General features: G+C 36.7%; 1 protein-coding gene across 5 annotated transcripts in view; it reads right to left on the bottom strand.

Moving 5' to 3' along the window:
* PPP2R3A (protein phosphatase 2 regulatory subunit B''alpha) overlaps nt 1-22,568 on the bottom strand; it is a 183,615-nt gene that overhangs the window by 104,340 nt on the left and 56,707 nt on the right. For 4 of the 5 annotated variants that reach the window (XM_057738035.1, XM_057738039.1, XM_057738036.1 and 1 more), the window contains one exon: nt 17,305-19,766. In XM_057738035.1, the coding sequence (XP_057594018.1) occupies nt 17,305-19,299 (1,995 nt within the window). In that variant the 5' untranslated portion in view covers nt 19,300-19,766. Of the gene's footprint in view, nt 1-1,765; nt 4,045-17,304; nt 19,767-22,568 lie in introns of those variants that run through there. The other variant, XM_057738040.1, reaches the window with a different exon arrangement.

The following is a 22,568-nucleotide window of genomic DNA, read 5'->3' as shown; positions in this document are numbered from 1 at the left end:
GTAAACATTTCTCTCTGCCTTAGTGCTAAATCTGCAATTATTATTACATAGTCCTATGAGTCAATAACAGCAGAAACTGTTCTTAAATTTCTAAAATAAGGCATATAATTCTTCAGGAGCTTTACTTAGGTCATTTGTATTACTGTCATTTCCTTTCTATTATTCTATGCTAGAATAATAGAGATTTGCGAGACTACAAGTATAAAATACTACAAGTATTTTTTGTTTCCCCAAAATGTTTCCCACAGTGTGACATCCAAGGCAGTTATGGATAACTTCAGGGCAGTTATAACCATAGGATTAAGACCACTGGTGCCAGTGGGGACGAAACTCAATAGTCTCGTGAACACACACTGTTGGAGAAGGTTTAGAGCAAGCCCTTCAATGTTAACTCTACACTTTTGCTTTGACAGAAATAAGTGACATTCAGACAAACTCTTCTGTCAAAGTTTTAATGTGAATGGAAAAATATTAAATTATATAACAGTCTACTTTGCTTTCTTCAGTGTACTTAACATGGAGCAGTTCACTAATAGGCAAGTATTAATTCACTGTTAAATTCCATATTTAATAAAACTGATGTTAATACTTAAAGGGAAAATAAAAAGAATACATTTACTTTGTAATTAAAAAAAAAAAAGAATACATTTACTTTGAACTTTCAGGTGTATTGATTTACTTTCCACGAGTTCAACAGGAGACATATAATTTAAGCCATACAGTAGTTTAATAAAACTGACGTTTTACAACATTATAGAATAAAACAGTAATATAAAGTTCGTCAGATTTACCAAGTTTAGCATTGTCCACTTTGAATAAAACTATTTCATTCAAATCTAGGAACAGCATTAAAACAGAATTAGCTGTGTAAAGTATCTCAATTCTCCATTACATTCTTTCCCTATACAGTATCATTTAGATAGTCATTCTGAATAGTACCCTTAGGTTACTGTAGCATTTCCAACATTTGACCATTTTTGACCTATTTTTAAAAAAGCAATTTCATATGGTTCACTCAAATAATTTGAAATTACGCTAGGGCAGAATAACTAAGAAACTATGGTTTCTTGCTGGATTCTGGATGTCCATCACTGATCTGGCCCTTGATTTGTATTGTATTCAATGCTAGGCAACTTGCTTGATCAGACACTGGCCCTACAGTTGTAAGCAAATAAGCAAGTAGCCACTGCAGGCAGAAATGATGCAACCTCAGCTGAGGGAAGACATTCTTTCACAACCCAGAAGTAATTGCCATCCTTTGCTACCTACACACAGTATATCATACACACACAACTGCCTACATATGTAAAAACAGCTCTTTCAAAAAAAAAAAAAAAAGACTATCAGGATCAATATCCTTTTGAAAAAAAGATTCATTACAGATGTATGTATGTTAACACAGATTTAGTTTAATTGATTCAAAGTGCAAACAAAGCTTTTAACATGGAAATTCTAATTTGTCAAAGATATTTCTATGAAAAATTCTAAATTGTAAAATATTTGTTAAGTTGTATTTATTGTCTCTAAAACTGGATTCCCTCTCTACAAGAGAAAAATGTGAGTACTGTACTTCAGGTCCAGAAGGTCTATTTTTAAACCTGTTGGAATCTCTCTACAAATAGCTGTCTGCAAATAGCTGAATAGAGGACACAGATTAATTCCTTGATCTAATATCAAGTGAGCTGTAAAATTATTTGTAAGTTAGTTCACTGGGTGGTTTTATTAGTAATAAAAATATTTTAAAAGAAACACCCAAGTTTCAAACCTGTGTCTGCTGAAATGACTTCAGCCGCTTCTTAAACCGTGACGGGAGAACAAAATCACAGCCCCTGGCCAGGAAAGCTAACTCTCCCCTTAAATCCGGGTCCCTTCGTAGAGATGTTTCCTTGATCATCATCTTTGAAAAGTGGATGTTTACTTAGCAACTGTCCAGCACACTTCTGAAGATAGTCAGACTTAGTAAGTTGTCAATCTTGTCAGGTAGAAAGGTATTTTTTTCTTCTTATCTCCCAAAGAAATTAAGTTCAAGCATTGTGCTCTCCCAGCCTCCAGGGACCACAATCCATGCTTGTACTGACATGCAGCTGGTTCCCAAATACAGCCTGTGGCTCCCAAGACCTGCTCATAATTTTCAAGTAAGAAACACGGGCTGCAAGGGGCCTGTTGCTCCTTGTAGGTAGCTTTATGTCAAACTGACCTGCCCATGTGGAGAATACAGAGCCTTCTGGGAAAGGAAGCACCCACTACTCTGATCACCAAAGTTAGAAACATTACAGCTGGACCTAAAAATAGTGACTTCTCAGATAATGCTAACTTCTTAAACTCAGAGTATGTGAGGTGTCAATCCACATAAAACAGTTTCTCCTCAAGCAAGAAGAGAACATGTAGAGCATTTTTGATTTTGCTATTTAATATTCTATGATAAAAGAACATGCTGCACTTCAAATTGGAAACTATCACTTTAAGAATAATTTTAAAAAATTTCTTATTTGAAGGGAAGCAAATATCTAAAACCCTCTAGATGTATCCAGTCAAAAAATGGAGAAAAACACTTTCATCCTTAAACGGGAATATACAAAGATACTTGTTAGTCTCAGATTTTAAAATCAAATCTTTTTTTGGGTTTGTTTGCAGAAGACTATCTTAGTGATCAAACATACTTTTTTGAAGTGATTTTGAATCTGGATACATCTGAAAATTTATTGTCAAAGTATTGGTTAAGAAAGTGGAACAATGGAATGCCAAAAAATAAAGCAGATTTAGTACACAGAAGTGAGTGAAATCTGGCTATAATATACAAAAGGTGATCAAATAGCAATGGCATAATACATCTTGAATTTGTGAAACTCATTTTTTCGTAAGAAGCTTTCAAGAAATCTCAGATTAAAAAAATATTCTATTATTTTATCATACATTGAATAGCTGCCTCATAGTTATTTACAAGTAAGTCTTCACGTTTTCTCTCATGTTTAATAGTTACAATTCAATATTTATTTTCAATCATCCATGTTATTCAATTCATATTGTTTTTCTATTTCTAGAAAGTATAAACCAAGTATTACCAAATAAACCCCCAAACCAAAAACAACTTACAATTCTCTTTTGCTGAAACTTTGTCTAATTTACTGGGAATTAAATTCTTTGGTGTTTCTTTGTTTCCTACAACTTAAGTTTTTTTTCTTGATTTTAAGACATTCTGATAATACTTTATAACTTGTATATTGGGCTTATATGCCTAAAACTGTAGTTTTCAAATTTCTTTTTAAGCTGTAGAATTCTCCACAAAATCTTACCTGAAAGCTTTTGATATATACTATGATTGAAAGAGGATTACGTTGAAACTACTGGTCTAATGCTTCAACCTGGGCCTCTCCTTTGTCCCCTCAATTTTCTCTCATTCAGGTTAACTCTTTGAGCCAGGTAGCTTTCCCTACACTCTTGCCTGTAACACTCCAATTCCTCCTTCATTATTTACCTCCAAATTAAAACATTAAAAAAGTTTGTTATGAATGCAGCTAGGCTTTTAGACTTGTGATTTCATGCTTTTTCAATTAAATCACACCTTAGTTGTATTTCTCCCCTTCTCAACATCAACCCGTGGCTTCAGGGGTGTGACTTTACATCCCCTTCCTGAGAATGCTCCTTCTCCTCCAATTATACACACTTTAACCATCCTTCAAAATTCAGCTCAAATTTTACCTGTTTCATGAAGGATTATCTATGTAAGCTCCCTTACTGCAATTCTCTTAATAAAATATTATAGAATCTTTCTTGAATGACTTCCACTTAACTTATTCTCTGGACAAGCCAATGCTCTCCATTTCACCTATAAAAGACAACCAGCAATGCCCAGGACACACTGATTCATGGCTAATAGTTTAGTTTCTGTTATGCTCTCATGTTTCTTATCTCAGTAGTTCAGTTTTATGCTTACTAAGAGTTGGCTGTATTTGTCCCTATTTGTTTACACTGGTTGTACTTTTTACAGTAATTATTCAATTCAATTACAATAAACTAAGGAAATATGATTGTGGAAAAACGAGTTGATGTTTCTAAAATTGCAGGGAAAACCCCTAAGTTGAATGTTTTATAAAGACTCGGTAAAGGCAAAAACTACTAAAATTTTTTTTGCTGTAAAATTAGTTATTGGTGAGATAAAGGAGAAAAATCATTAAAATCTAGAAGGTATCTACATTCAAATCGCTTCACTACTGACTTAAGCTCCTGGAAATCAGTTAACAAATGTACTGAGTGTGATTTATTAAAGAAAGATGTCATGAAACTTCAATTTCCAATTATGACACTCATTCCCAAAGAAAAGGCTTTGGCTCCACATTAAAAGATCTGAATAATTAACGTTTTGAGTTAAAATAAAGTGTTTAAGATACACATTTTACAGAATACATGCATAGAGTTTACAATTCCCTAGTGAGTAACTATCCATCCCAATCATGTTCAAGTAAAAGGGCTTCCACAACAATATTTTATAATCTGACAATATTTTCCAACAGTGTCTAAACTCTTGAGGGTAAGGTCAATTTTAAAGTCATTTAATCACTCAACAAATATTTTTCTGACACATTATTTGCAGCTGCTTTGCTGGGTGCCAAGGATGTAAAGAAGATAAAGAAGTGATCCCTTTTTTTTCTTCATTGCACCTAGCACAATGTTGGTTTGGAGCAAAGGACAACAAATACTTTCATTTCGTTTACTTCTCATAAATCTCTGGAGTTTCAAAGTCAGAACACTGGTTAAAAGCCTGTCCTGCTGTCCCTCTTAACCAAGAAGAAAACATTTCTCCATGTCTTCTGATGGCGAAATAAGCTCTAAGTTTTATTTATCCAACTGCTTTCCAAAAAATTCAGAGGGAGAAAAGGCCAGGTCCCCTAAAGGGAGTTAGGAAAGAACTGGTCTGTGGCAATGAGTTATTACGAAGAAAGACTATTATGAAGTTTGTTTATTTGCTTTTTATTTATTTATTTGTGTTTGTATGGAAGTATACCTGCTTGGTTCCAGAAAGAATCTGAGAATGTGAGTTAGTTTCAAGAAGTATATGATAACTGGAACATAGAAGCAAAGAACATGGTTTTTAGAGTGACTTCTTCTTTACTGGAAAAAGATCAAACATAAGGAAGTCCACTATTGATGCAAACACAGCCTATGATCCACTCTCTTCTCTCTCTAATTTAATCACAGAGAAAGTGGTACAACCCTTGGGGCTGGGTTTCTCCTGGAGGAACTAAACATGATGAGGAAGAATAGAAAACTATAAACATACAGTTTATAAATTCAATTTGAAAAGATGGAAAGTTAGGAGAGAGTCGATTGTAAGGGTCTTCCCAGTGTCCTTCTGGAATAAACCATGAGATATTCTCTCCTGCCCTCTGCAGCATACATGAAGTCCATCCTAACAAGACAGCTAGCCAACAGTAGGTGTTTCCTGCACAACAACCTGCATCTCTTTTTGGCTTGCAGATCAATCACGCACATACACTGCCTGAAGACACAGGCTGCCCTGTTTGGACCACAGGCCCAATCTGGGTCTGCAGGGCAACTGTGTCAAGAGAGTTGACTAGAGGGTGAAAAAGACTGGTGTTCTCTTATTGTGGGAATGACTGGGATATATCAGTTGCTACCTCAAGATCCAGCTGCCTTGACTGGGGTTCCTTTCCTATCTTACCATTCCATATATGTTTCCCCAAAGCAAACATGCTTCAGTAAGGAGGATATCCTTTCTCAAAGAGAACCAGCTTGGTGGCGGATTCCTGGGTTGCAGGGTTTTACAGGTTCTCTGGCAGGGGTACACAGAAGAGAGACTGGCCTCTCTGCAATGACTCTAGAAACTAAAGAACTGTTTTAGGATAGTCTCCAATATATCAAGCAAGAAAAGATATTCCCTTATCATGTCCTGAAATGACCTACAGAACTGAGGTATGAGTCCAGAAAGAGCCTGTACCCTGAAGGAAGGTGATAATGGGACAAAAGGATAAAATTGTGTGACACCCAACATATTCTGTTTTTGTAGAATTCAGTCTTTGAAGTTTAGTTTGAAACTCAGAATGGATTTTCTAGAGCTTTCCAAATCCTCTCATAACTCCCTGCCCTTCCCCCTTTGAAAACAAAGACAATGGTGATATACAATATTAATCTTCTCTCTCTGGAAAGCATCAGCTCTATGGGATGTTTTAAAGAAAAAACAGGTTGATTACATAAGATAGAGAAAATTTTGAACATTTGCTGAAGATGTAAATCACTCATTTTGACTTGTATAAAACTGCTAAACAGTTAATGTTGTATTGATATATGCAATGTGTTGTCCTAAAATAAGTCTAGCCTTTATTTTATAAGCCAACATGTAAAGTCACACCAGCCTGAGGCGAAGATGACTTTGAAGACTAAGATAACAGCATCAGTCAAGGCTTCAGAGTGAAGAAGACCTGTTGGAATAAACAAGGCAGCAAAACTACGAACATTTGAGTGAGTGACAAAAATGCATAGCACAGCAAGCCTGGGAAATCAACTCAGCTGTGAGGACCTGTGTTGAGGTGAGTGTTAGAATCAGGTCCAGAAAGACAGCAGAGTCACTCTGAAGTGACATCAAAAGATTTTGCTCATAAGATGCTGTAGGGGAAAAAAAAAGTTACATATTAAAGAGGAAGTTCTGCTACATTAAGAGGGTACTTCTGATTTGAAAAAGGAAGTTGGCTGTTTTGAAAAACTTAAAAATGCTAAATCAAAAGCCATTTTTGTGTCTACAGAAAAACTTGTACATGAATGTTAATAGCAGTGTTATTCACAGTAGCCAAAAAGTGGAAACAACCCAAATGGCCTTCAGTTGATTAATGGATAAACAAAATGTGGTATTTTCATACAATGGGATATTATTTAACCATAAAAAGGAATGAAGTACTGACACATGCTACATGATAAACCTTTAAAGCATTATGCTAAGTGGAAGAAGCCAGACACAAAAGACCACATATTATATGATTCCATTTACATGAAATGTCCAAAATAGGCAAATCCATGGAGACAGAAAGATTAGTGATTGCCCAGGGCTGAAGGGAAGGAGGAATGGAGAGTGACTGCTAATGAATACAGATGTTTGTGGGGTGATGAAAGCGTTCTGGAATTAGTGCTGATAGTTACACAATCTTGTTGAATATACTAAAACCTACTGATTTACGCATTTTTTTGGTGTGACTATTTTATTGATGTATAAATATAAAGTGATATAATGAACATTATAGGGTATATAGTTTTAACTGAGGTACAGCTGATATACAATATTATGTAAATTACAGGTGTACAATATAGTGATTCTGAATTAGGCACTTTAAAAGTGTGAACTTTATACTATTCTATCTCAATTTAAAAAAGCCTTTCTTATCTTGGCTCTAATTGGCAGAGCAGTTAAAAAAGGTAATAATAACTTGGAATCATAGACTTTGTTTAAAATATCATTGTAAATAAGCTTTAATAGAGGAAATTGATTTTAAGCTAGTTAGTGTTAATCATAAATTTTCACATCCTCCTTTATGCTCCAACTTGGTGTTTTCTCATTGTTTAATTAATAGCTTGCTTTGTGTTGTTAATGTTATTTTACTCTTAAGTAATGAAACACTGGAATGGGGGAAGGAGGTTGGGTGGTGGTGGTGAAGGTCTATGATTTCTTTGCTCCTCTAGCCTTAACTTCACTGGTTGTAGCAAAACAGGAGGAGATCTAATAAGCATTTTTGTGTCCTGCTTCAACTGCCTCCAAATGAAGGAACACATTCCATGACCCATAAGAGAAAGAACCCAGAAATCTAGTATTTTTACCTCTCACTGTTCCTAATACTTGGGGGTAGATGCTCTTCTAGGATCTGGGGCAGGAGAGATAATTAAGAACCTAAAATTATTACATATTATAATTCTTGAATTTCTGGTTCCTAGAGTTCTGTACTTCTTAGTCTGCCTTCCTTCTTTCTTCAGTAATTATTTCAAGTAGAGATTGCTCATTATAGAGCATAAGAATTCATTTTTGGCCTATAAACATGTTAGACAACTCAAGTTAGAAGGAATAGAGGATTTCCAATGCAGCAACACTGCCATGTTGAATATCAATGAATGCACAGTGGCAGTACTATAAAATACCTTGCCCAGTGTCTCTGTTGAGGATATGCATGTGTGTGATTTCTCAGTAACTTTGGGTGAGGGCTGAATTAAGAGATGTCAAAGAGAAGGCTAGAACTGATGGTTAAGGACCCTAGGGATGAACATTATGTTGCAAACACAACAGCTGATGGAACTGTGTCTCTTGGATGCCAAAATGCCTTTTGGATGCCTGGTTTTAAAGAGGGGAGAATTGTTGCGTGTTTATCTGCTGATGGAATGATCAAAGGCAAAAAACTGATGACTGTGGGGGCGAAAAGGGTCAATCACTAGAGGAGTGTCCCTGGGTTGACGGGAGAGGATGGGATCTAGAGCACAAGTACAGAAGATGGCCTTAGGTGCCTGGACTGTTGATGCATAGTAACAGAAGGGAAGGGAAAGTATATGGGTACTGATATGGCTAGATGGGTGGCTATAGGTCTCCCCTGATTGCTTCAGTTTTCTCAGTAATATAGGGAAGTCATTTGCTGAGGGCAAGGTTGGAAGAGGAGATGTTAGAGGACAAAGAAACTACAAAAGAGTCATTTGCACAGTGGGAAAGTGAGGGACTAGGGAAATGTAGTAGGACTGCCAGAGTGCTAAAGGCCCACTGGAGGTTGGTGGTCATAAATTTAATGCAAGACCACTCAGTATGATTGTGTGATATTCTCCAGCCCAGGTCTGCTGGACAAATAAAAGCTCAGAGTAGACAGAGAAAAAAATTTAACATGAGTTGGAGTTTTCCCAGGTGAGTACCACAAAATGAGGGCAAGGCATGGAAACTGAGAGTATATTCAGGGGGTGATTTTAATGATGAACTATGACAGTGGTTCTCAAACAAGATCATGTATCACGATCACCTAAAGGGCTTGTTAAAGCACAGATTGCTGGGCCTCACCCTCAGAGCTTTGATTTAGTAGGCCCGGGCCTGAGAATATGCATTTCTATCCAGCTCCCAGATGATGCTAATGTTGTTAGTTGGGAACCATACTTTTAAAGTCACTGACATAAACACAGGACCAGAGAATGAGTAGCTAAAGCAGGGCAGAGGACAAGCTCATTGGAGGAGAGATCAAAGAACTGAGAAGCCCATGTATTGGATGCCCCATCTACTGAAAAATCACAAGAATTTTAGCAAGTAGTATTGGAAAGTGTCATACAGCCAGGAGCTAAAATCTTTACAAAATAAGGGAAGGGACCTGGGGATGGGGGTGGGAGTGGGGGTTGGTGGTAGTGGGAGGCAAGTCTGATGACATAAGCTCCAAGTTGGGGGAAGAGCAGTTTCAGGGAGGTGGGAAAAAGAATAGTCTGGAAGTTGCAATGAAACGTAAGAACATTTACTGCTCCCTTTAGATCCAGTGAGACAGGGAATGGAGTGGGAAAGAAAAGAGCCACCATTTCATGTGGCTATAGTACCCTTAGGCGGAGACGGGTTTCAGTTAGAACTAGAGGGTAAAGGGAATGTTTAGAAAAGAGTTTGATGACTTAAGACATTTTGCCAGAGAATGACCAAGAGGGCATGGTGAAAGGATTCCAGGGCTGGACTTTGGAAAGGGGATGTACAAGAGTAGGGTGAGGAGGAGAGTGATGATCTGGATTCCTAGACTTCTGTGGTGATTGATGTAAACAGGGATGCAGGGCGTATTAGATTAGTCCTGATGGTCTTAAGGCAGAGAATGGTGAAGCTGTGTGTCAGGTGGGTCTGTGAGGGGAAGCCAGGGCTTACCAGCAGCAGTCTGGTTTCTGGGAGCCCCTCTTCACCCCTGTCCTGGAGGCTGGGGATGGCTATACTTGTCAGGAATACCTGGACATCTGGGTCTCAATTCTACTTCAAGAGGAACGTGTATAATTTAGAGCATATTGATCCCCCAATTTTTCTGTGTACACACATATTAACAACAAAAAGGGATCACAATGGTACCTCTGTTTTGCAATTTAAATTTTTATCTATTTATCCTGACCATTTTTCTACATTAGTACATACATACCTACCATGCTCTCCTGAACATAGGTGGGGATATCTGAGATAAGTGATACTGATTAATTAGAAAGGATGGGGATGCAAGAGGACCTGATCTCAGAAAACATTAAAGGTAGAGGGGAAATGCTGGCTGAACTCATTCAGAAAATTTATATGTCCCACTGGCCAGATCCCTTTACTTTTATTAATCTACATGGTGGTTAAATGAAATAGAAGGGAGATGGTTTCCTATTGTATTGATGAGTGTTTTGATTTCTATTCAAACATTCCCAGAAGGCATGGATACAAACCTAGACAGTAAAAAGAGAAATGCTCCAGAAGAAACTTTTAATAAGATTCCAAAAGTGTGCTCTACTATAATTTTATTTTCATAATTATTCTGCATTTAAATACATATATTAAATTATACAATATAACATCTAAACTTTGAAAAAACCCATACTGTTAGATCATTAACCTAGGAAGGCCCTTTATTCTCCCTGGAATGATATCTCAGAAACATATTCCTGATCAGGGTCAGAAAAAAACAAAGTGAGTTCTAGTAACAGTGCAAATCCTACCCACCTTGAAAGATTTCTCTGACCCTCTTGGGCATCTAAAAACAAAACAAAAATGAACAACTATACTGAAATTAAGTTGCCAGAAAAGTTCTTTTCCAACCTAAATCCATGGGGATCTTAGAAGATGGGACTTCTAAGAATGGGGGAAAGGAATTTTCAGGATTTAAACAAACAGCTCATATGTGGAGGTACTACTGAGAGCTTCAGTGAGAGCTCCCGGGCCTGACCGGCTGGGGGAAAGTCAGAAGACTTGAGAATGTGATTTAAAGCTTAAAACTCCTTCTTTCTTTAAGATTGATTCTTGCAACTCCCCTTTGTAATTTTGATTGTAAGCTAAGGGCTGAGTCAAGAAATTTTAAATTCTGATGAATATCATGACCCTTCCGGGGACAGATCAATCCTTAATCCTTGGGCTAAAGTCATGGTTTTTAGTAATCAATCCATTGCTGTTGTAAATTCCTATTGTTAAAAGTAACTAGGTGGGGGTTATAATTAGCTCCTCTATTTTTAGGGTATATAAGACACATGTAGGACTCAATAGTGGGTCTCTCCACCCGCTTCTGGTGTCTGAGTCAGAAGCTATTGTACTTTATCTCCCTAATAAACTGTTATTCTGCTACTTAAACCTGAGCAGTGGCTTGTTATTGATCCCAGGAGAAATTCTTTTCTTCCGGAGATCATGAATCCGCACCCCTAGACGGATTTCACGGCAACACTACCATAGGGTTTGAGGGTGCAATGGTGAATAAGAGAGCACCATCTCCTCAAAATGCCTACAGTCTATAATCAAGAGATTTCCATCCTGCGATAAGTTAAAATGATCTATACTCTTAATGAAGTTCTCCCCTCTTGCCAGGGAAGGCGATGGGACCTTCCCCAGAACACCATAGGTTTTTAGGTGTTAAAAGCCAGATGAACTAAGAGATCAGAGGTCTGGGTGAGATAACTGAGTCTTGCTGAGGCACCACCCTCAAGTCCTAGAAGGGAACCAGATGTCAGGTCCTTTTGCATGCATCCTTGAGAAGCCAAGGGCAGGGAAAGAGATGGCCTTCACGCAACAGGGCAGAGTTTCTATTTGAGAAATGGGCAGACAAGCAAAAATCCCTTCATCTGATTATTCATTCACCTATTTGTTTATTCATTCAATAAATACTTATTTAATGTTACTATTTGCTAAATAAAGGCCAGTAGAGGATAGTGGCCCAGGAAAGAAACTTGAGAGGGATTCATAAATCTCTCTGCATGTGCTTATTTTAATATTTCATTTCTATTAGGTGTATGTTTGGGAGCTAGAGATTACAATTTTGGAGCCTGAAGTGGTAAAAGAGAAGATAAGGTATGAATTAGGTTGTCAGATAGACTGTCTGCTTAAAGTCTGACTTAAAAGCTGCAGAAAAATGATGGGAAATGGGTCCCACCCATCTAACTCTTTACTTTGTTAGTGTGAATTCTACTAACTTGGAATTCAAAATAATGTAAGCAGAGCAGCCTGATATTTCCCTTTATACTCTTTTGGAAGGAGAGTTTTGTTAAGCCAATTTCATTTGCCCTTGATCATTAAGATTAGAGACCAGAGAGCTTGGGTTTGAGAGAAATAATGGATTTATGATTTATCCATCTAGCCATCCTTACTGGATTCCCCTAGGACCAAAGGCTTATATTTGTAAGACAGATGGAGAAGATTAAGGTATATTTTGATGTCTAGCAACAAAATGGAAATGGTCTCAGCCAATGTGAGAAATGAAACTCTAACCTCAGTATCATTAACACTTAGAACCTTAAGTAAATTAACTGGATAAGAGTAGGGTATCCATATCCAAATGGTATTTCCTCCAGAGAAACTTCCTTGAATTCCACAAGCTGGGATCTCTCTCTGCATCCTCTGAACTCCTGTAGCACTTCATTTCTCTCTCTCACGGAATCCATTCTTTCTACTTTGCATTACAGTAAATAGCTCATCTCTCCTACTAGACTGTGGGCTCCACAAAGGCTTATGAGGTCTGATTCATCTTTATCCCCAACTGTATGCTGTACATAGTACACACTTAAGCTATTTAGAAACTATCTTTTTAAAAGCATTTTAAATGATTTTAGCAACCTCCATTTTGTATACTAATAATGTATTAACTGTGTTGAAATAAACTTCTAGGCTCAAGATGGAGCTGCTCCTGCCCAGGAGCTCCTGCCACATCACCAAACCAAAACTTGGATAACTTATGTGTCCCTGTAAATGGTCCACTTGACCAGAAATGTAGTATATTCAGGCAGCTAATCTCCAAATGCCAAGCCAACTCTGGGCCTTCTCAGCCCTAGCAAGGTTGACTATGGAGCCCCCGCCAATCAGCCATTCTCTATTTGTCTCTTCATTTTTCTTTATCCTTTATCCTATAAAAGCTTCTTGCCTTTTGCTCCATTTTGCCATTCTCTGAAAGGAGATTCTATTTCATCACGTGTTAAAGTTTGTTTATGTAGCACCTAAATTGTCTTCTTTAATAATTTTTTAACAACTATAAATGATCTTTACCACATTATTGAAATAGGTCCTGCTAAAGTTCATACCTGGCAATACTTAGACAATAGTTTTACTCTTTAATCTTGAAATTAACAGTTTTTAAAAAAGATTAAACATTAAAATTTTCATTTGTACTTGCTAGTAATTCACACAGGTTCCCCCCTCAATTAGTGATATCTGTACGGTTTCACTAGACTTAAATATTATAGAACAGCTTAAAAAAAAACTTCTCCTTTCATTGAAGAATCCTACCCCCTGCCCTCCACTCTTTCAGTTGACACAAGCAGTAATGGAAAATTTTCCCTGGCTTTGTTTTTACTAAAATTAAGTAAAAGTAAATAATTTTCTAGGGTTTATTACTTTAACTTGTGAATAACAGCTAACAGGTTATTGCCCCATTAGGCTAAAAACAGACCAAAAATGACTGTAATACCATCTGCTGGAGGTAATAAAACATGGAATTAAAATAGCACTTATTACATGAACTTTCAAAGTAGTATAGTTTTTCTGTTTTTTATGTCCCATGTCAAAATGTCTTTAATAATTCACTCATTTGTTATTATGAAACCCTCTGAAACCTAAGCCACACCCTCCTTCTCTCCTCCACAAGCTGTTCTCTTATTTTTTAAAAATTGAAGTGTAGTTGATTTATAATATTATATTAGTTTCAGGTATACAATACAGTGATTTGACATTTTCATAGATTATACTTCATTCAGTTATCTTAAAATACTGGCTACATTCCCTACGGTGTACAATATATCCTTGTAGCTTATTTATTTTCTACCTAGTAGTTTGTACGTCTTAACCCCCTTTCCCTATCTTGCCCTGCCTTCCACTCCTCACCCCACTGGTAACCACTAGTTTGTTCTCTATATCTGTGAGTCTGCTTCTTTTTTGTAGAACAAACTCTTTAGCATAGCAAAAAAAGGTCACTCAAGTTGGCCCCAACCTACCTCTCTGATTTTATTTTCCACTATTTTCTATTCGTTTTATATAAGAATAAAAACATGAATAAAGAATAAAAACAATACTGTATAAAAAACTTGCAGGAGATAAACACTGATACTTCAGGAAGTGGTTACTTCTGGAAAGGGGAGAGAATACTGGGGAAGGGAGTCCTAGGGATTTCAACTATATCTGAGATGACTTTTTTTAAAACGATGATGATATTAGCAAAAATATTAAACAAAGCAAAGATCTGAAGCAAAGCTACAGCAAAACGTTAAGATCTGACGAAGCTAAGTGGTGAGTAATAAGAATGCATTTTCTATCATTCACAATGCTCTTCGATTTGTTTAAAACAGGGGCTGACAAATTACAGTCTGTGGGGCAAATCTGGCCCACTTCCTATTTTTTAATACTTGGAGCTAAGAATGGTTTTACATTATTAAAAGGCTGTTTAAAATAAAAAAGACTATGTGACACAGAACTTGTGACCTGCAAAGCCTAAAATATTTACTGTTTGGCCCTTTAAAGAAGACATTTGCCAATTACTGATTTAAAATATTTCATAAGAAGAAAAGAAATATTAAAAAAAATGAAAAGGTAGGGAGGCAACTAAGTCAAGGAAGAATGGTTTATTTTCTTGCATTAAGTATCTTCCTGAATTAAACATTTTATATTACCTGTTTCTTTAAATTAGCTTTTCATGAATTGCTTTTTCAACTTTTATCAAGAAGAAATCTCAACATTTCATCAAAGAAATAAAAATTGTAACTATGTATGGTGATGGATGGTAATGAGGCTTACTGTGGTGATTATTTCACAGTGTATACAAATATCAAGTCATGTTGTACACCTGAAACTAATATAATGTTATGTGTCAATTATACCTCAATTAAAAACATTATGTACCTTTAGGGGGACAAAAGACTAAATCTCATCAAATTGTAGTCCATGGTATTGGAACTTACTTAAAAGACCTATGGGAGAGTCTTTTAATATGATTTTGAGTTCAGTCCATACTTGTCAAAAAAAACTGGGAAGCTCATTTAGAGGCCAGCGTGTCACTATTAAGGTAGCTATACTTAAACTGGAGACCCACTTATGAGCTGTCAGCCAGGGACACAGGAGAGGTGCTGCACAGGACCTATTCTTGGTTTCAGGTTCACATTTTCTGCTTTCTACAGCCCACCTCTTTTAGAAGAATTTTGTCTCCTTTGTTTCACAGATGATAATGGAGCAAACGAGGGTTAAATGAAATTCAAAACACTGTATTACAGTAAGAGTTTCTGGCTGTAGTGGTTGTGAGACATTGGAATATGTCATCAGAGAAGGCAGACTTTTTTTTAATGGGGAAAACAATTAGATAATACATTTAAATATCTTAGCATGCTTCAGATAACAAGAACTGTTAGATCTTCTGTTATTACCATTTTGAGGTTGCTATATAGGCATTTCCTTTTCTTTATAAAATATTAAGCACATCAGTATTACCTGTGTACGTGAAAGGATTTTTTCTTATTTTTAAAACTAATTTCCATAGTTTCTCTCCCCAGCACTGACCCACGTTAACTAAAGATATTACCATCCCTGAATCAATGAATGAGGAGACTCACACAGAGATTTCACAGAAATGCTCAGTGCACAATTGAGGATCTTTAGACCTAAATTAGTTAATAATCTTAAGTATGTTATTATTTTAAACTTTAGAGTCACTTGTAACTAAAAATGTGCACAGGAGAACAACAGCCACAAAACAAATACGAGGTAAAAATTATTCATCTGATCACAGTATGCATTTTTTCCTGTTCCAATGAAAATATTAATGCTAAAATAGTAACTTGTTTTTAACGTGGCCATATTTATGCCATCTCTAATATCCATTTGTTTTTTTAATTTATTATATTAAAGACATACATAATGGCATAAAATGACAAAATACTTATGACCCACCACCAGATTATGAAATAGAACATTACTAATACTACTGAAGCCCCGTGCATCCTTCCTCAGTTCCATCTCTCTTCCTTCCTCCAGGGATTAATTATTGTTCTGAATATTGTACTTGATGTATCCATGTATTTATTCATACTTTTTATACAAATGTAATTATCTCTAATTCATAAGTAATTCATATCTTTATTTTACAACTTGCTTTGTTGATTTGGCTTCATGTCTGAATTCATACACGTTGACATGTATGGTATATTCATATGGTAGAGACAGTGCTCACCAAATATTCTATGTGCTCCTCTATGATTCTTAGACTTCAGGTTGGAGTCACTGGGCTGTGAGCAGACCGGAAGTGTGCCATGTGTGGGACAAGGCAGTTAAAAGCTCCATCATTTCTTCACCTTCCTCAGTGAACCCATAAGCCATCAGCCTGGGTCCCTGAGTGAGGTGCAGCAGAGCTTCTTACATGTAATGAACATGTAAAATGAACAAAACAATCCTGTTGTGCTAAGACACACACATACACCCCTACAAATGGGCAGATAACTCCCTTTCTTGGATTATTCAAAAGCAATGCTATCAGTAGCAGGGTAGATTCAAAGCCTTTTGAAAATACTTCTACCCTATGACTCTAGATTGATATTTACTCTCACTTCCATGATGAAGGAAATGTCATATACTCTAGTCTTTACCTTCTCTGAAGACCTACTGCACTAACTTTCAGAGATGTGCCTACATGTTCATGTACTGTTTCTGGTATGTTAGTTTTGTTTCCCCAACTGGATTTAAGTTCTACAGAGGCTTGCACTCTACACAGGCATGCAGTAATGAGTGGCCCACTGGTTGACGGAGGAGGGTGAGAACTAATATTAAATGCCATTTTGTGCAAGGCACCTTGCTTGTGCTTCACGTAAGTTATCTTGATCGTTATTATTTCCATTATCTAGATGAGGATATTAAGGCTAAGTAACTTTCCTTTGGTCACAGAGCTAGGAAGAAGATAGAGGGTGGGGAAGGTAATTGAAACCAGTCTGCTTGACTCTATAAAGACTCTGCTTTTTAGCTTTTTCCACTGAACTTAGTGAGACCATGCCTAGTGTTGGGCAGGAGCTTTAGTAGAACATAAAATGACTAATAAAAAAAGTTTTTGTTCATAAATTTTGCAAACATTAGAACATTTCTTTGGAGACTTCTCAGGACTGAAGATTGTTGGGTCTTACCTTGATCACCTCTGGGGTCTGCTGAATCAAAACCACTGAGGTAGTGTCTTTGGCTTTATCACCAACAGGACTCCTACACACTGATAAACTGGCCTGGGAGGAAGTTGTCAAGGTTTCTTGTAGAATTTGCATCATCTCTTTTTCTTGTGATAGGCTCCCTCTGCCTGATTTGCATTCAACCAGTTCTTGAGCAAAGTCTTCAATGCTTTCTAGAATTCGCAGTAAGAGGGCTCGATCTTCTTCCTCTATTTTGTGTCCGTTGGTTTCAATAATCCTTGTTAGACAGGAAGGTGAGACTTTTTCCGTGGGTGAAGAGACTTTAGATTTAGGCTCAAGATCTACAGGGAGCTGACCAGTCAGCTGACTATGACTATTTAGAGAGTCAGAGCTTTTACCTTTAGCAAGTGGCTCTCTTAGAGAGGTCTCCATTTTCTGTGAGAAAGATTCCAAATCCATTAACAATTTATCTATCTCTTCCTGACTGTTAGGATTCATAAAATCTCTGTGGTTTCCCTCTTCAACTTTAGGAATTTTTGATTTAAGATCTTCCTTAGGTAAATTAACAACTGGTTTCTCAAATATCTTACCAATTTCATTTTGCATTGAGGCTGGACACTTTTTAAGATGAGTACCACAGTCTGATAATTCTGCTCTAACTTCATTTACCTTTAATGACTCCTGACTGGGTCCATTTTCTGTCCTCTGTCCTTTATCTAATGCTTTCTTTCCATCTGACTCTTCTTCAATATAAAGGGTTTCCATTAGATCACTAGAAGAAACATTTTCTAAAGGGTTCATGGTTAATGACTGTGATTGAAGCTGGACATCTTTTAGAGTTCTGGGATCACTTATCTCTAGATTATATAAGGAATCTGTAGAGTTGTTTGGAATGGATTTTACAGTGTCTGTTTTCCTAGAACTGTGCTTGTCATCTTGCAATTCTATAGTTTGAAACTGTCCAGAGTCAGGGGCTGAGAGCTGGACAACATCTTCATATTTAGGGGGCTGCTCAGTGCCAAATACTGGGGAGAAGGGAGTCAGTTGTAAACTAGGCAGATTACTGACCAGTTCTGTTAAATCTATAGCCTCATTATTCCCAGACTGCATGAATTCAAATGGTAGCTTTTTCAGGTAGGATGCTAACCTGGTCATTACATTCATATAGACAGTTTCAGAGCTAGAAATGGCATCATTACCATTTCCTTCATTGATGCTGCTCCCTGACTTTTTCTTTATACATTGTTTTATGATGTCTGTGCATTTTTTCAAATCCTCAGAGCATTTTAGCAAGATGTCTAAGCACATCTTTATGTCTGTTCCAGAAGAAAAATTATCTATTTTATGTTTTTCCAAAATTTGAGTAACCAGGTCTTCTTCAGAGAAGTTGTGAAGAAGCATTGAAGTCAGGTTTGCATCGAGTGAGTTTCTATGGGATAAAGATTTTTCCTCAACTGAGGAACTCCGGAGTAAACTGAAAGATGGGGAGTTCCCATCATGATTATAATGGCCACAGAGCAAGTCGAAATCAACTGACCTCCTGTTAAATGAGTCAGACTTAACTTTCCTTCCCTTTTTGTAAGCTGCATGGTTAGAGTTTCTGAGTTTTTCAAGAGAAAATTCTTTTATTTTCCCACTGGCAAAACTGATTGCTTCTCCTGCAATGTCCTTTAAGTTACAGGTGTTCTGAAATGTAGATCCTTTCCTGACCCTGGGTATGCCTGTGAGGGCCTGATGGGGATAGTCACCTTCAGCTGAGGGAAACCCATTTCCATGGGGTAGAAACAAAGAGTCCAGATCTGCATCTTTGAACTGAGGCATAGGGATGTGCAAGAGGTCTGCACAAACACTATGATGTACCACAATGCAGTTAACTCCATGTGTGAAGGTGTGGCAGGTTCCAGTGCAATAATGTATAGCTTGCTCAAAACGCCGGTCTATCACCACACTGCTGTAGTGGTTCACAGTACTAACCACAAGTCTGTAAGTTGCTGCCATAATATCAAATCCACTTAGTGGTGGGATGTGGAATTTTCTAGAACTTGTTTCAAGTAAATTCTCCTAAATGACACTCAGCTAAAAATATATTTGATGACAATGTTCAGTGGTTTCTTGCAAATATAATGACTTTTCCCACAAAGGCAAATCATCAAAATTTGAGGTTTGGTAACTGTCAGGATACAGTAGCTGTTGCACATGCGTGCTTGTTTAGCAAGCCTAATAATTTAATAATTGTGCTTTCTAGTTTGATTTAGCAATATCATGATATTATAGGGTTATTTTTAGGAATAACTTTAAAGAAGAATAAAGAATATTCTCTTTTAGTTCTTCAGCAGTTCTATGATGTAGACATTTACGGTCATAAATTTACTGTCATGAATCTCAGTTGGTAGCATAGAAGTATTGTGATAACTGAGTCCTCCAAAGGCTTAAATGATCCATTTCTCTGTGAACGACAGGAAAACCTATAATGAAAAAAGAAAATAATTAAAAGGGAATATGATCTCTTAATACCTAGAGAACCTTTTATTTCCTCTTCCTTTGCATCCCATATGCAGTTAATCACCTTGTTCTTTGCCACATCACTGATGGCTTATGTTTGATTCATGCCTTTGCTTCTTTACACCCTACACTCCTTACTACCTAGAGTAGTATTACCTCGACTCTGCGTTGTCACAATTGCCTCTCAGTTGGTATTTCTTATCCCATCCTCCTTGCTACCTTATATGACACTAACTACCTTGGATTTAGAGAGCTCTCTCACCTCTCACAGTTCAAGAATTCACACTCCTGATCTCTATCATGCATCATGGCAGGCCTAGCTCCTCTGACTCATTTTCAAGACTTTCAACATCTATTCCCATCCACCTATAACCTTATTTTCTGTGACCGCCCTGCATCAACATTTTGCTTCCATCAACCTAGTTTTCTTAAAGATGGCCAACACATAGTGCTTGTTCTTGATTTTACAACTTCCTCTACACTTGGAAATTATTCCCTTACCATCATCTCTCTTCTTAGTCTCTGAGGGAGAAAAACAACCTTTATTACTGCTGTTGATCTCATCCTCTCAGACCCTGCCACATGCAGATCTCTCTCTCGTCATCAATGGATAGAATTTAATCATTCTCTTACTTTAAAAAAAATAAAAAGGCTTTTAAACCATGCTGTAAGTTGCTGTCCAAAAAGGTTCAATCAACTTCTGCCTAGTAATTCTATTTATTATTGAAATTCTCCAAGTATTATTGTTGAGGTTTCTATTTCTCCCTTAATTCATTAGTTTTGCTTTCTGTATTTTGATACTCTGTTGTTAGATATGTATATGTTTCTAATTGTTATATCTGCCAGATGGAGGGACACAAACTACTATAAAATACATATAACTGACTCACTTTGCTACACAGCACAACACTGTAAATCAATTATACGCCAATAAAAATTAATTAAAATAATAAAAGTACAAAAAAATTAAAACAAAACAAAAAGGTCCAATCAATGTTCCTACTTAATCAATAAATACTGAGTGCCTACTATGTGCTAGGCACTTGCTAAGTGCTAGAGATACAGCAGTGAATAAAGTTCCTGTCCTTGCTGAACTGACAATCTAGTTGGAAAAACAACACACAAGTAAACATATAACTTAGATGGTGATATGTGCAATAGAAAAAAATGAAGTGGAGCAAGGGTTTAGAAAGGATGAGAGGGAGCTGTGTTACAAAGGGCAGTCGGAAGACCTCAATGACATCTGAACAGAAATCTGAAAGAAGTGAGGGAGCAGACTGAGGAGGTATTTTGGGCTAAATCATCTCGGGCAGAATAACCACAAGTAAAAAGGCTCTGAGGTGCGAGCATACTAGACTTACTACAAGAATGACAAGCAGGCTAAAGTGACCACAGTAGAGAAAGCAAGGTGGGGCAGTGTGGGAGAAGAGGTCAGAAAGGAAAGGTGGGAGTGTACATCATGCAAGGTCTGTAGACTATTATGATGAATTTGGCTTTACTCTGAGTGAGCTGGGAAGCAACTGATATCTACTGAGCAGAGGAATGACAGGATTAGACTTACATTTTATTTTTTTAAAATAAAGCACCTTTTATTTTTTGTTTTTTTTCTTTTTTATTCAGACTTACATTTTAAATTGGTAATTTTGGCTTCTGTGTTCAGAGGATATTGTAGAGCAGCAAGATAAGAAGCAAGGAAACAAGTTAGGGGCTAAATAGCAATAAATCAGACAAGAAGGCTGGGGGGCTTGAACCAGGAGAGGAACAGCGGAGACATTTAAGCGCTGTATATTTTTCAAAGGTAGAGCCAATATGATTTGCTAAATGACAGAATGTGCAATACTACTGCTCAAGAAAGGTGCAGTAAGGCAACGATAGGAAGGAGGTGATGACAGCAGAGAAGGAGAGCATCAGTTTAACTGCTCCGTCAATTGTACTGGCATTTTAACAATAAAAACCTTTACTCATTTAATAATGAGAAACAGAACTTCATTGTTTTCATTTTTATTTCTTCAATCCTAGAAAATTCTGTTTATTTTGCTTATTTGTTATATTTCTTCTGTGGTAAATTTTCTCCTCATATCCTTTGCTTACTTATATGTTAGAGACAGTGAAATCAGATACAATTAATACAATTAATTCATGAAGAACTCTTTCTTTTGTTGAATTCTTATAGTGTTTAGGGTATACATTTCCTGGCTCTTCAGATTCGATGATTATTACTCCGTGTTTATGCCAATCCTACATTATCATAATTACTGTTGTCGTAAGTTTTACTACCTGGCTTTTTTTCCTCATATTTCTAATTATGATTCTTTTTTATGCTCCAAATATTCTTCGATGGTCTTCTAGATGAATTTCTGTATTGTCAAGTTTTAAGAAAAATCCTATAGGAATTTGACTATAATTGCAATAAACTTATTAGTTATTTTGAAGGAACACTGACATCATTATAATATTCAGATTTTCCTTCCACAAATGTATAAATGTTAATTGCAATATCCCTCCCTCTCTTTCTTTCTTTCCTTCCTTCTTTCTTTCTTTGTTTTCTTCACATGGGTCACCCCCATTCTTTTTTTCCTTCAGTGTCTCAACTTTGTTGCTATGTGAATGGATCTTGAGCTGTTGTTTCATCCTCTACTTTCTTGCCTTCGAACCCCAGATGGTGGCTCCTATAAAACTATAAAACTAAATATCATGCAGCGTGGTTGAAGCTCAAGTATGATGAAGTTCCATAGTAAAGGGAGTACCCAGTAATTTTTAAGTGA

The sequence above is a fragment of the Hippopotamus amphibius genome, chromosome 6 (genome assembly GCF_030028045.1).
Source record: "Hippopotamus amphibius kiboko isolate mHipAmp2 chromosome 6, mHipAmp2.hap2, whole genome shotgun sequence".
Taxonomy (NCBI): domain Eukaryota; kingdom Metazoa; phylum Chordata; class Mammalia; order Artiodactyla; family Hippopotamidae; genus Hippopotamus; species Hippopotamus amphibius.
This window is presented reverse-complemented; position numbering and strand designations above follow the sequence as displayed.